At 30.0% G+C, this 13,930-nt stretch overlaps 1 protein-coding gene across 2 annotated transcripts; it reads right to left on the bottom strand.

Annotated features, from left to right (window-relative positions):
• Positions 1–362: 362 nt before the first annotated feature.
• On the bottom strand, positions 363–3,209 carry LOC107957349 (F-box/kelch-repeat protein SKIP11). 2 transcript variants are annotated; one of them, XM_016892856.2, is made up of 2 exons: positions 2,802–3,209; positions 363–2,286 (listed from the first exon to the last, which is right to left on the bottom strand). In XM_016892856.2, the coding sequence occupies exon 2, from the start codon at positions 2,126–2,128 to the stop codon at positions 878–880; it is 1,251 nt and encodes a 416-aa protein (XP_016748345.1). In that variant the 5' UTR covers positions 2,129–2,286; positions 2,802–3,209; the 3' UTR covers positions 363–877. The 2 variants fall into 2 exon arrangements, with proteins under 2 accessions (XP_016748345.1, XP_016748346.1); XM_016892857.2 differs by having other exon boundaries at positions 363–2,264.
• Positions 3,210–13,930: the final 10,721 nt, after the last annotated feature.

Raw genomic sequence — 13,930 nt, 5'->3', positions numbered from 1 at the left:
CTTGTGAAATACCTTCTTTTTGTTTTTTTAGTTTCTGTTGTGAAATACCATTAATCCATTCATGTATGTACGAGACTTACTCAAGAGCAAACACTGTTTCTTATGTATTCCTTTTTTGTATATGTCTATGCTTACAGCTCGAATGCTGCTTGTGAAACTAACACAATCGAAAATGAATAACCAACATCTCTAGGATTGAGTTGCAAAGAGCTCGATAAAAGTTGGGGTGGGAGACCTTTGCCCACTCTTTTAGGTATCTGACCCGGCTTGGCTAGAGAATTGAAAATTGGCTGACTATTGCAAATAGAGAAGAAACAAACACCATCGTCAGCCGAACCAAAGATGCTAAAAACAACAAAGGATTCCAAAAAGTGAACATGAACATATATAATTTATGTAAGCCCATCCATTACAATTGATCAATGTGATCAGAGTACATCAGCCAACATCCAAGATAACAACAACTTATTTCCTCCACTTAAACACAATTCCCAACAAAATTAAAGATACAACTACTTGTCTGTTTCTTAGGAAAAGCTTTAACTTACTCTAATGCCAACCTACCACTGTGTTTGCTACTTCAAATTATTAAAACCTATTCTTGTGTGTGTTACATGCTGCGATTTCTCGCAACAAATGGAATGGAAGACACTTTGAGTCATGTTTGTAAAATGAAATAAGACAATCCTAGCAGTAAAATATTCTTTTGAATCTTTGAGTAAATTTGAAACTCTTCCCCCCTCTATCATCTCCCTATCCAAATGGGGAAGGATATAAAAATGGAACTAGAGGAAATTACCATTAGCAAGAGTCGTTGAACCCCAGCGGCAGAGTGGGGCACCATTCCACTGCACATGATGCCAGCAACATCCATCTCTTAGCAACCCATCACCGCGCAATTATACACAAAGTTACCCGACCGCTTTCTGGCTAGCAAGTTCCATTGTGGAGGCCCTTCGCTTGGAACCCACGAATTCAGCTCTATAAAGCTTCTGCCTGAGGCGGTTTGACCTCCGATCACTATAAGACGATCACCGCATGCTCTGAATGCAAGACCCCAACCGTTCATGGAAACAGCTCTTTCGGGCAATCTTCCGATAGTCAACCATGATTTTTTCTCCTTATCATACTTCTTTACCTCCATGTCGGCATGGTCAGCAGCATACAGTTCATTGTTTACTACTGCAACCAGTGGGGGTGCCCCAGGTGCCACAGGCTTCTCAGCCTCACCAGCTGCCACAGACATGTTCGGAATTTTAGTCCACTTTTTTAACTCTAAATCATACTCCTCCCCACAAGTGAGAACCCTTGCATCATTTCCCGCTCCACCAGTTCCCCCAATTACATAGAATTTCTTATCCATAAATACCCCACTGCACATCTTCCTTGGGGTATTCATGCTTGGGAGAGTCTCCCACTTCTGAGTCTCGGAATTGTACATTTCTGCAGTGCTCAGGATGTTACCCTGAGAATCACAACCACCAGCTAAAATCGCAATCTCTCCAAGACTAGCTGACCCGAACAAGCACCTAGGAGAATTCATACTAGTCCCGAAAGTCCAAGAGTTTGTCAAAATACTATATCTATATATCACTTGGGAATTCAGTTCCTTCCCAAATACAAGCAACTCAGTTCCCACGGCCAAGGATTCCTTGTCCCCAAAAATGAAACAACCATTGGGAGGCATCGGTGGCAAATGCATCCACTTGCATTGGATTGGATCAAATGCCTCCCATTGAAGGAGGTCACAAGAGAAGTAAACCCAATGTTCAGTAACACCCTTCTGCCTCCTTGACTTGTAGATCTCTCCGCTCCTGATTACGGATCGGAAACTCCGATTCAACGAGGCAATGGAACCATAATAGGATCTCGAGCATCTAATCAGACAATTGATGGAGTTGTCCCTCCCAATCGGTTGGATTAACACATCCAAATCCGAAGAAGATTCATATCGACTAGTATCGTTGGAGAAGAGCTTAGGCAACTTGGTTTCCTGATGACAAGCATCGGATCCGGAGATTTCGAGAGGCAGCGGACGCTTCCCATTGAACATGTAAGGCCAGTCGGTTTCTTGTTGAGAGGAGCTTGCCAACACCAAACACGACTTGCAGGATCGATTCTCCACCATCACACTTTCGCTCCCCTCCCAATTTCCAAAAGGGAATAACTCCCAAAATCGCAACAATGGGAAGAAATTTCAAATCACTGTAGAAACAGAAAGTTTTTTTTTTTTTCGCCCAGCCGGGAAAATATATATTTATGCGCTGCAAAGATTAGCAATTCAACCTATTCAAGAACCAAAAAATAAACAACAGTTTCAATTTTGAACATTAAAGAAAAAAAAACAAACAGAAAATTGAATTAAATAAAGGCGATCCAAGTCAATTAAAAGAAAAACGAAATTTCAGAGGCAGGTTTTTTTTTTCTTTTCGTTTTCTCTGGTCTGTATTATGTAAAAAAAATAAACCTTAAAATTCAGTAAAAAAAGGAAGAGGAAAGAAAGTAAGAAAAAAAATTTATGATCAAACAATCTGAAGAAAAAGAGGTACCAGATCTCAGAATTTCAAATAACATAAGCACTAACCGAGAAAAAAATTGGACTGCTAGATCCAAACGAAGAGAATACCAAAAAAAAAAAGACGAATTGGATCTATTGATAGTTTCAGTAATCTTCATTAGAGAAAAACACAGTGCTTAAAAACATAAACATATACATGAACAAAAACAAAAACAAAAAACAAAAAAAAGGAAATAAGTGACAGAAGGAATACTAATAATAATAAGGTTGTGGAAAGACTTACTGAATGGATAAGAAGGAAGAAATGAGAAGAAGCAAAAAATTGGGTATGGATTTTGTGTTCTTTTTGGGTAAAAATGAACACACAGTCTCTAGCTCTAGCGCTATCCAAATCTCTGCTTTAAAGTATTGTTGTTGTTTCTTAGGGTGAGGAGTTCATTGGGTTTTTTTCTACATAGCCTGCGCCGCCTTTTTGTCCTTTTGATTCTCTCTGCAAATCACAGCCAGGGGGCTTTGCCACCAAATATCTTTAAAAGCTCACCTCTCTCTCTCTCTCTCTCTCTCTCTCTCTCCCTTCCCCCTCTCTATTTTAACTCCCCCATGAAAATTTATATATAAAAACATCTGGATTTTGTTTTATTAAATAAAATTTAAACTTTTCTTATAAATGGTATTCGGAATATTATAAAAGGAGGCATTTAATGTAAGGTGTTGGTAATGGTTAATATCAGTCCTGGAAGAAACAGCTCCAGATCATGGATAATATTTTAATTATATATAAACCGTAGTTTTTAATAATTATTTTAATTAAAAATAAAATAAAATAAAATAAAATAGTTCTAGTGTTCAAAGGCTAACCCTATATGAGTTGTGGTGGGGCGGGGCGGTGGTCAACGAAGGAGGGGAAGCAACTGTTAACCGGTGAAAGCCGGTTGAGACACGTGCCTTATTAGAGTGATATACATGAATATGAACAGAATATATAAAGGGGATAACAGTCCCTCTCTTTTGTTTTAGTTTGAATACTCCTTTACCCCGATGTTTGTTACGATTTCTTTTACGTGTCAATAAGTACAAATATACAACACTTAACTCCTAAAGTCGTACACAACGTGATAAAATTTATACAGATATACATTTACAGAATATATTTCTTTTTATTTTTTTTCTTTTTAAAATTTAGAGAATATTTTTTTTTAAAAAAAGTGAATTGGGTAGAATCCATTTTGTGGGATAATATTAAGGATAAAACTGATTAAGTAATTATCCAATTCACTTCTCAAACTATAAAATTAACATTATCCATCCTAATCATAATTATCACTCAATTTTTCTAAATTTATTTAATTTGTTTCCATTATTAGTTGTAGTTCTTTCTTTTTTTTCTTTTCATAAAAGGAAACAAATTGAATTTTCTTAATAATTTCTTTTTTTTTAAATGGCAGGTTTCATAATTTGTAGTTTTTTTATTTTAAATATAATTATAATCACAATTACAAGTATACATATTACACAATCTAATAATTAAATTCAAAATCAATTATTACAAAACATTATCCAAACTTAATTAAGATTAATTTAGATAAAAGTCATACATAGGGTAAAAATAAGTAAATAGATAAATTAGGTGTCAAATTGCATTTTATCTCTTCTATTAAGAAAATTGATAAATTAGTTTCTACACATTAAATTAAAGAACAAATCGATCCTTTTTTGTTAAAAAGAATTTCATTCATTTCTATTGTTAAAAATTTGTATGGATAATAGCTAGAGGTACTCATGGGTCAAGTTGAGTCTAAGCAGGATACTAACTTACTTTATACTTGCCCGAACCCGACCCGAAATCCAGGCTAAAAATTTTGTCCAAACCTGTCCATATTTATAAAGACTAACCCCCGCCCATATTATTTTTAAAAAATATATATATTTTTATTTTAATATTTAATAATTTTATTCATTTTTTATTTATTGAATTTTTTATATAGTCATCTTAATATTATTTTAATGTTTACATTAGAATAGTATTATATATTTAATATAATTTTATTTTTTTTAACTTGTCCTAAATTACATAATATATAAAAATAACATAATATAAAGTATTATAAATTTAAAATGGGTTGATTCAGGCTCAAGTTTTTTTCCCAAACCCTCTCAAATTTTGGGAGGTAACCTGACCCATGAACATGTTTACTAATAGTATAACTAAATAGTGACATGTGATGTGCTACAAATGTCTCATATTGACATACAGAGATCAATTTTTAGTAGTAAAAATAAATAAAAATTTTAATATATGACTAATTTACTCTTTGATCTAACGTATAAGAATTAATTTATTAAAAAAATATAATTTAACATTTAATATAAAAACATCCGTAGTATATATATAAACATCCCAACAGCTTAAGAAAGGCAAAAAGAATAGGGTGGTTGTTTGATTCAAAACTGATAATTTCATGAAATCCAGCTTTGGTCGTAATTATGCGCTGTTTATATTTGATTAATGAAAAAGAAAGAGAGAAAGGTACTTTCGGCAAATCCAAAACCGAACAATGAATTGTGAAAATCAAAACGTCCCGACATTTTTTCCTATAATGGAATTTGGACATTGTCAAACAGCCGTGTTTTGTATGACGGCCAAGCTGAGCTGGCTTCTACGACCACCCCAGGTCAATCCATGTTAATCACATTTCCATTCTTTCTAAATCCCACCCCATTATATTAAACCAAAGATATTAACAACTTCTTTTCTATATCTAGTTTTCAACACCGACTCCTTTTTTTTTTTTTATTTAAAGTAGCCGCTTTTATCCCCACATTTTTTACCATTATGATAAACTATCCAAATGGTCATCCCATTTTTTCTAGTATCCGTCGTTTATGTGATTTTTCACTTTACTCATCCGACTGTGCGTTATCTGGCATAGCACATTAAGTTAAATGATGAACAACACTTTCTACTTTAACATATCAACTCGCATAACAATTGGAAACTTTGCAAATTAGATAAGAAGAAACAACATACACAACACTATAATTCCATTGCCATTAAATTTTCAATTTTTACAACCTGCAAAATTTTCAGTTTTTTTGCCTGCATTTCATTACCCAAAAGTCCCAATATTTACCATTCTCTGAAAAATTCCCAAATATTTCCCACAAAAATCACCCAAAAAAGTTCATAACTTTAATATTCCCACAAAATTTCCCAGATTTTCCCCTTCATTTCATTACCCAAAAGCATAACACCAACACAAACATACAAAATACCCACATGTGAGTTATGTTTGGAGACGTCCGTAAGGAAGCTGGATATCCACAACAACATATTGGGATTTTAGTAGGTGAATCCATTGCTGTTGTTGATGAGAAAACAATTCTGTTTCATCACAAGGTAAATAAAGTAAAATAAAAGGGACTTGCCATATTTCTTTTAAGTTTACCTGTACTATTGACGTGAAAAAGAACACTCCTGGAAATCAGGTGGCGTGCTACACCAGATGCCGTTAACGACTTGACGGTCAAGTGACTAAACTGAAAGATTATAATAACGATAATGACCAAAATGGAAGTTTTTGGTTTTGCGTGACCATCTAAGTAATTTGTCCTTTTAAAAAAATATATGTTTCGAGTTTCTAACAAGATAATATTTCTTTTTCCTTTTTTGGTGATTTTCATACTAATCCCCCCGTCCATCAAATATTATAATCAGTTTTGTAATTGTGACAAAACTGACTATTTTGTATGATTAAAGAAAAACTGATTACTTTAGTTCGGCAGCGATTCAAATTACTGTCCTACCCATGGAATTTATGTTTATTAAGGGCTGAGTTGGAATTATTAGATTTTTTAAAAAAGTTTACTATTATAAATAGTAAAATATTGTATGTAGTATTAATATCTCAGTAACATCAATATTTATGGTTTTAGTCTTATTCCTTTCGATATTTTATCAACTTGATCTCAATTTAACTCTTTGGTTAGTGAATTCGCAGTGTTATCTTTTGATCTTACAAAATCAATAGATATAACTCCAGTTGAGATCAATTGTCTAGCAGTATTGTGTCGACGACTCATGTGTCTCGACTTACCATTATACATTACGTTTTGTGCTCTTCCCATTGTTGCTTGATTATCATTATATATGCATATTGTGGGCATAGGCTTTGACCATTTAGGAATATCCTCTAAAAAGTTTCGTAGCCATTCCGCCTCTTCTCCAAATTTGTCTAAAGCTACAAACTTAGATTCCGTTGTGGATCTGATTATAATCGTTTACCTTGAAGATTTCCATGACACAGCTCCTCCTCCCAATGTGAAAATATAACCACTTGTGCCTTTGTTATCTTGAATATCAGATATCCAACTAGAATTGGAGAATCCTTCTAACATAACAAGATTTAAGGAATAATGTAATCCGTAGTTTCGAGTATATCTAAGATATCTCAGTACTCTCACAATCGTTTTCTAGTGATTCTCTCTGGATTGCTTGTGAATCTGCTTAATCTGCTTACAATGAAAACAATATCAGGTCTAGTGCAACTCATAAGGAACATTAGACTGCTTATGACTCTTGCATATTCTACTTGGTCAACACTTTTACCTTTTTTTTGGACAGATGTTGACTTATATCTATAGGATTTCTGGCTACACCAAAATCATCATTGCCAAATTTCTCAAGAATCTTGTCTACATAGTTTTTGGACATATTTCTTTTTTATAGTTTTCGATAAAAGTTAAATATGGTAATTTGGTTAATTGAGTTTGCATTTGAGTGCACTCAAACCCATGCCATACCATACAAGCAACAGTTCTGATGCCACCTAAGTTTAGAGTTAATCGATAAAAAAAAGCTTATTTATTACGTACTTATTATAATAGATAGATATAAAATAAATACTAATTAGTACAAATTTAAACTTGAGGTTAGAAAGATGAGTAAAAACTAATTTTAAAAAATAACACCTCTTCAAAATAAGCAAAAAAAAAATCCTTATCTTTTCCCAAACAAGTCACGTGAGTAATTAAAAGTTGCTAATTGAAATTAGTTTATTGCTAACTCATATACTAAAACATGGTGAATAAGTAATACCATTGGCAGACGAAACATAAGTGATAAGTAGTTATCTACCTCTTTATTTTATACAACACCTTTTTGTATTAAGTAAAAAATTAAAATCATTATCAAACAAATTTTCATAATGAAAATTTTCAATAGTTTATCAAACTTACCATTAGTTTTAAAAGCTTTTAAATTCTTGTTTACTAAATAGAGTTTGATTGTAAATTAAATTGTTAAAAGATAAATGTTGACCACTCAAATTAGATTGATCTGAATAAAGTTAAAAGTTTTGTTTTTACTTTGTGTGAAGCAATTTTTTTTAGAATTGTTTGATTCTTTTCTTCTTTATTTTTTAAATTTATTATTTTCGAGTCTTCTCATGAGTCACAAATTTTCAAATTTTAAGCTTGAGATTTACAAGAAATTATTTGATTATGCTTACACATCTTTAATAAAAACTTGGGGCAGGACCAGCATTCATAAGTTTAAGTTTCATAAATTATTAAAATAGTTATTTTTGTTTACTTTAGGTTATATTTTAGTTACTTATTTTTAAAATGTTATGTTTTAGTCACTTATGTTATCGTTTTAATATTTTAGTCACTGAGCCATTAATTGCCATTAACGGTGTAACGGTAAGTTGATGTGGCACGTTAAATTATCAATTCAAATAAAAATTTTAGGTTAATTTATACAATTGGTCCCTATATTTTTTTCATTTTGAACAATTTAATTTTGTTCTTTTATATTTTTTTAACTTTCCTTTTTTTTTCTTTATTTCCTATTCTCTTCTACTTCTCTCTCTGTTTTCCTCCCTTCTCCATTTCTTTTAACGTAGTTTTTCTATGTTTCCATTTGTTAAAACTAATCCTTATACTTTTTTTTTGAACAATTTAATTTTTTCTAGTAAAGCAGAAGAGAATGAAAAATGAAGAAAGAAAGTTAAAAGAACATTAAAAAATTTAACTTGCTCAAAATGAAGAAATATAATGGACCAATTATAGAATTTAACATAAAATTTTCATTTGAAAATGATGATATAACATTCATTTCTGCTTACCGTTACACCATTAAAGAAAATTAACAGTTCAGTAAGTAAAATGTAATAACACGATAACATAAGTGACTAAAAGTAATATTTCAAACATAAAATGATTAAAATGTAACCTAAAGTAAATAAAGTAATTATTTTAATAATTTACCATTTATAAATGAATCTCACATTGTTTATATATTATAAATATGACTTTGACGTAATTGTAAAGAGTTGATGACTTGAGTTATATGAGATTTCAATATCACACGTGGATTCTTTTAAAATTTATTTTGATTTAATCTAAATATCAATTATCAACAATTAACGCTCAGGATGTATTGATTATCATCCTAACTCTTTTTTAAGATATTAATGGTAAAGATAATGATTTTAAAAGTATTGTATGTTATGGTGCATGACTTTGACGGCGGCCTGGCGGAAACAAACAGCTGCGTCCTGCGCCGCATGTTACTGCGTAAAACAGAAACTGCGAATTCAAAAAAAAAAAAAAAAGGGATCTAAAACATGCGCGCACACAGGTGTACACACGTGCCGGGAAATAAATTTTTATTGGGGTAAGCACAGCACCAATGAACGGCGTCTAGAAATCCGGGCCACGTGTCGGAGCACGTGGGCCGCTCTAACTGGAGGATAGCTTTTTAAAATGTGTAAAATAAAATAAAGCCCTTCTACTTTTGTCTTTTTACAACTTCCAACATTAAAATTTAATTTTGTTTGAAAACTAAGGGCGGCTATACGAACTACAACATAAAATCCGTAACAAGACATTATTATTAAAGCAAAAAAATATAAGAGTAGACTACACATGGGAGAATATCCGTCCCTGCCGGCTTTTGTCTTCCGCTTATAACATATTTTAGCCTAAAATTCAAATCATAATCATGATTCCGATTCCGATGTTTATCATCATATTCATATAACATATTTTGTTGCTCCATTTCAGAGTTATTTATCAACCTTCCTCTTATTTTATAATCTTGTACCAGATTAAAGCTGCAAAAAAATTCTTGAATTGTTTGGGTCTTATAATATTTTGAGTTTTTTTAGATAAATATTTATTTCCAATGCACTGTATTTTATAGTATTTAATTTTATAATCATTGTTATTTTTACATTGACGGCAGGCATAACATATTGCTCATCTAAAGAAATTCACATAGTGGATTCAACTAAGTTAGGCACTAAAATAGTAATGATTCACCAAATTGTGCAAAAATCTTTGATTTTTTTTAATAGCAAACAATTTCAACCAGACGTGTATAAAGATAATATCAAATTACAATAGTTAAGACTTTTTTTAATCGAATTGTTTGTTGGTTTAAATTATATATTATGGTAAAATTAGAAATATTTTTAAATATATTTTTCTAGTTTTAAATGATTTTTGAACTCAATTGTTACAATCCATCATGACAATTATCTTACGCTTTTTTAAAAAAGGTAAATTAAAACAAATATACTTAATAAAAGTTGATTCAAAAATTAAGTGATGTTTTAGTTTAAATTCAAATTGGAGTCTTTGAATGAGTTAATATTATAAAATTATAATATTTAATATCGAATTTCATAGATATTACTTAATTGTCAGAAGCGATAAGAAATAATAGTATAGGAAATCTTGAAAGTTTGGGCCATTTTATCAAGGTTTATGCCATTGGAATGATAACAACAATTATCTAGAAACAAGTACAAGATAGGATAGGATAAGATATATAAAATTTCATGCTTGATTTTATTTTGATTTAAATTTTATCATTATAATTAATGACTATAATTTCTTAAAAGAATTACCAGGAACGGATAGTTGCATGAACCTTTGCTTGGGAAGTACTTTTCAATTTCATCACTTGCAAAGAGGATGGATTCCAATCCATCCCCCCAGTGTCATATTCCATTTTGAGGTAACCAAAAATGTAGGGTGGAGTTTAATTTCATATATTGCATATATTGCATAAAGTAGAATGCTTTATGCCTTTTAATATCATCTTCAACGAGTTAATTGGATACCAACTTTATTAGAAAATGATTAATATATCCTTTTATTAAATGATTATTACATTACTTTTAGTGACTTTTTTTTTATCTTTTCATATCTCTATATAGTTTTTTTTATCTTTTATTAAATGATTATTCCTATTACTTTAGTAGGATTAAACCCATGTTTAATGGATTTATAAATAAATTCTTTACCACTGTACCAATGATAATATTTCTTGAATTAACTTTAAAAGATTAACTTTTAATATAAAATATTTTCTTTCACTAAATTTATGTATATAGATAATATCACCAATTGAGTTTATTTCACAAGTCAACTCAACACTAATTCACAAGTGATGATAACATCATGATAAATAATTGTAGTATATTAATATTGTTAATCTGATGTATTTTTTGTTTAAATTTTGTTTTACTAACAACTTAATTTAATTTTTTCATTTTAATATCGTACATATTTCATGTGTTATTATGATTAATTAGTTTGAACCATATGTTTCATTATTTAGTGTATGTTATTCTTAAACACACATCTGTATTCTAAATTTGTAGTCTTCACACATATACGTATGAGATAGGATTTCTAATATATATAAAAATATCATATTAATTAGAGTTCTTTTTAATTTCCCATATTAATTAAAAAAATATTTTATCTATCTTCAGCTAAGGTTTTAAAAGGTATAATTTTGAATTTCATTAATTTATTTTATTAAAATCAAGAAATTAATCTTTCAATTTTAATTTGTCAGAATTTAGTTCTTATACTTTACAAAAATAAAGAAGTTAGTCCAATTGAGTCATATTGTTATACATTGTCGTTAATTACCCATTTAAAAATAAACAGTACAATCATTTATATATGATTACTTAAAAAAACAATATATTAATAATTCGTTTGTAATAGATTAAAAAATTAATAATTTAAATTTGTGTTTATGAACAACTAAATTAATTTTTCAATATTCAAAAATTAAGGTCTAACTTTTGAATTTTAAAAATTTAAAATTTATGAATTTATAAAAGGAATTTTAAAAGAAAATGTATATTCAATCAAAATAGTAAACTCCATTAATTACTTTTGTCCCTATATAAGATAAAAATCCAAAATAATAATTACAGACCTAAAAACCAAGCAACTCCACTATATATATATATAAAATTCTCCCTCGATGAACCGACGCAACCCTAGAACCAATACTTCATTGCCACGTGTTTCCACATGTGGAAAGACTTATGGTTATTTGAAGCATTATTGGATGGTGAGAAAGGTGTCCTGTTTTTTTTAAAAAAAAAAAAATTAATCGCATTTGCATGCAACTCACACGACTCACTCACCCATTCAACTTTTGATTTTTATTTTTCGCTTAAGTTTACTTTTACTTTTATTATTTTTAAATATGAAGTATTTATTTTTACATCATGCAAAATTAAAATTAATTATAAAATAGAATTTCATTCAGTTTTAGTAGCCATAATTTATTAATTTATAAACCATTAACTATTCAAATACCTTAATTTTGATTGATTTTCGGTCATTTGATTTTTTTTCTCAACCCTACATGCAAGTGCCTTGGCCCCCAAATGGAAAAAAATATTTTTCATTTTAAAATTTTGAAATTATAAGTTTATATAGCCATGAAATTGTATTTTGTTTCTCTTAAGACGATAAAATTTTAATTAACATATTTAAAATTCTAAAATTACCTATGGTAAAATTATACTTTAATCCTCTTAGAAAATAATAATTTAATTTTGACCCACTGATCCTTGATTACCAAAAGCTTTTCCAACCACATGAAAAATTTGTGTTATGGAAATTTTAGGAGGTAAGAAATTTAGATTTTTGTTCTTAAAGACTGGAAATGCAATTTGATAAAGTGAAACTAAAGTCTTTGTATGTGTGTTTGCTTCTTCTCTATATAATACATTTTTTAGGAAAGTGAAAATTATGGAGACTTAAGGTATATTTGAGTTTGAATGAATAGTAATGGTGATGGTGGTTTTGGTTGTTTAAATTAATAGTAATGGTGATGGTAATGATAACGATGCTAAAACATGTATATACACACACCCGCATGGAAAAAAGGAGTCGTGGCCATTATTAATACGCAATCTAGTAAGGAAGAAAATGGTGGCGTAATTTGTCCAAAAGTGTCACATGCACATTTATAATATAATCTTCTCTTTTTTATTTAGGGTTTGATGAGCTTGGAATATATTTTGCATTCATATTTTAGAAGTTGATATAGTTAGGAGAAAATTCATAGGTAAACTAATTAAATGGATAATAATAGTAATAATAACTACTCAAGGGATGATTAGTATAAATAAAGGAAAATGGCTCTTTCGTATAATTAAGGTGTTCTCTTTTCTTTTTTCTTTTTAGTGCTTTTCATTTCTATATCCAATCCCTTATTTGGGCAATTCTTATAGAGGAGGGAAGATTACTTTAATATAGGATTGTTATCAATTTTATAAAGAATTGAAAGTAATATTTAAAGATCATTTATCGAATAAATTATTATTTTTTTATATTTTTTATGTCTACTTTATAGTTTATGTTTAAAATTTACAAAATTAACAATATATCTTATCATTACATTCCATATAACTTTGTTTGAGCAATGTTGAACCTTGATTGGGAGTGTAAGAGAAGTGAAAATTGGGGCAACTACCCATGTGACATGTACGGTGGTTTACATGCAAAGAGAATATTAATATTTTATCTGGCGAAGGGCCCATCCAATACCATTAAAAAGGAAGTGGGTTTTAAAACCAATGCACACCCACGTCAAAATTAATCACGAATATATATGTATATATATAAAGATTCCCTCGTCTAAATATTTAACTTTATTGTATAACTTGGGTTTTGGATTATTGATTATCTTGAAAAGGAAAAAGAAAGCATGGATGTTAGAAGAGCCTTAAAAGAATGGTTACCTCAACTACTTTTCTTTTTATTATAACTTGCACAATCCATTAGTTAGTATTCTATCTCTCCCATATCTTTATATATTAATTAAGAATGGGGTGGGGAAAGAGGCCAATCACTTGGGCAATTAGCACACAAGTTAGTTCCGATGTGGCAGTCTTAGTTTCATGCATGCTTAAGGTTTTAAGATTAATTTTTTATCTTAATTTCTTTCTCCAGTGGACTTAACAAGGTATGGTTTACATTAAATCTAATACATTCATCCAACCGTAATAGTACGTGAGCTACACATCAATTTAAGGGTTCAACATCAATGTAGAAAATTGGATGGCGTTATGAGTTTGAATATGTAGA

Source organism: Gossypium hirsutum, chromosome A05, assembly GCF_007990345.1.
Source record: "Gossypium hirsutum isolate 1008001.06 chromosome A05, Gossypium_hirsutum_v2.1, whole genome shotgun sequence".
NCBI classification, from domain to species: Eukaryota; Viridiplantae; Streptophyta; class Magnoliopsida; order Malvales; family Malvaceae; genus Gossypium; species Gossypium hirsutum.
Note: the sequence above shows the minus strand (reverse complement) of the source record. Positions and strands in the feature narration are given on the sequence as shown.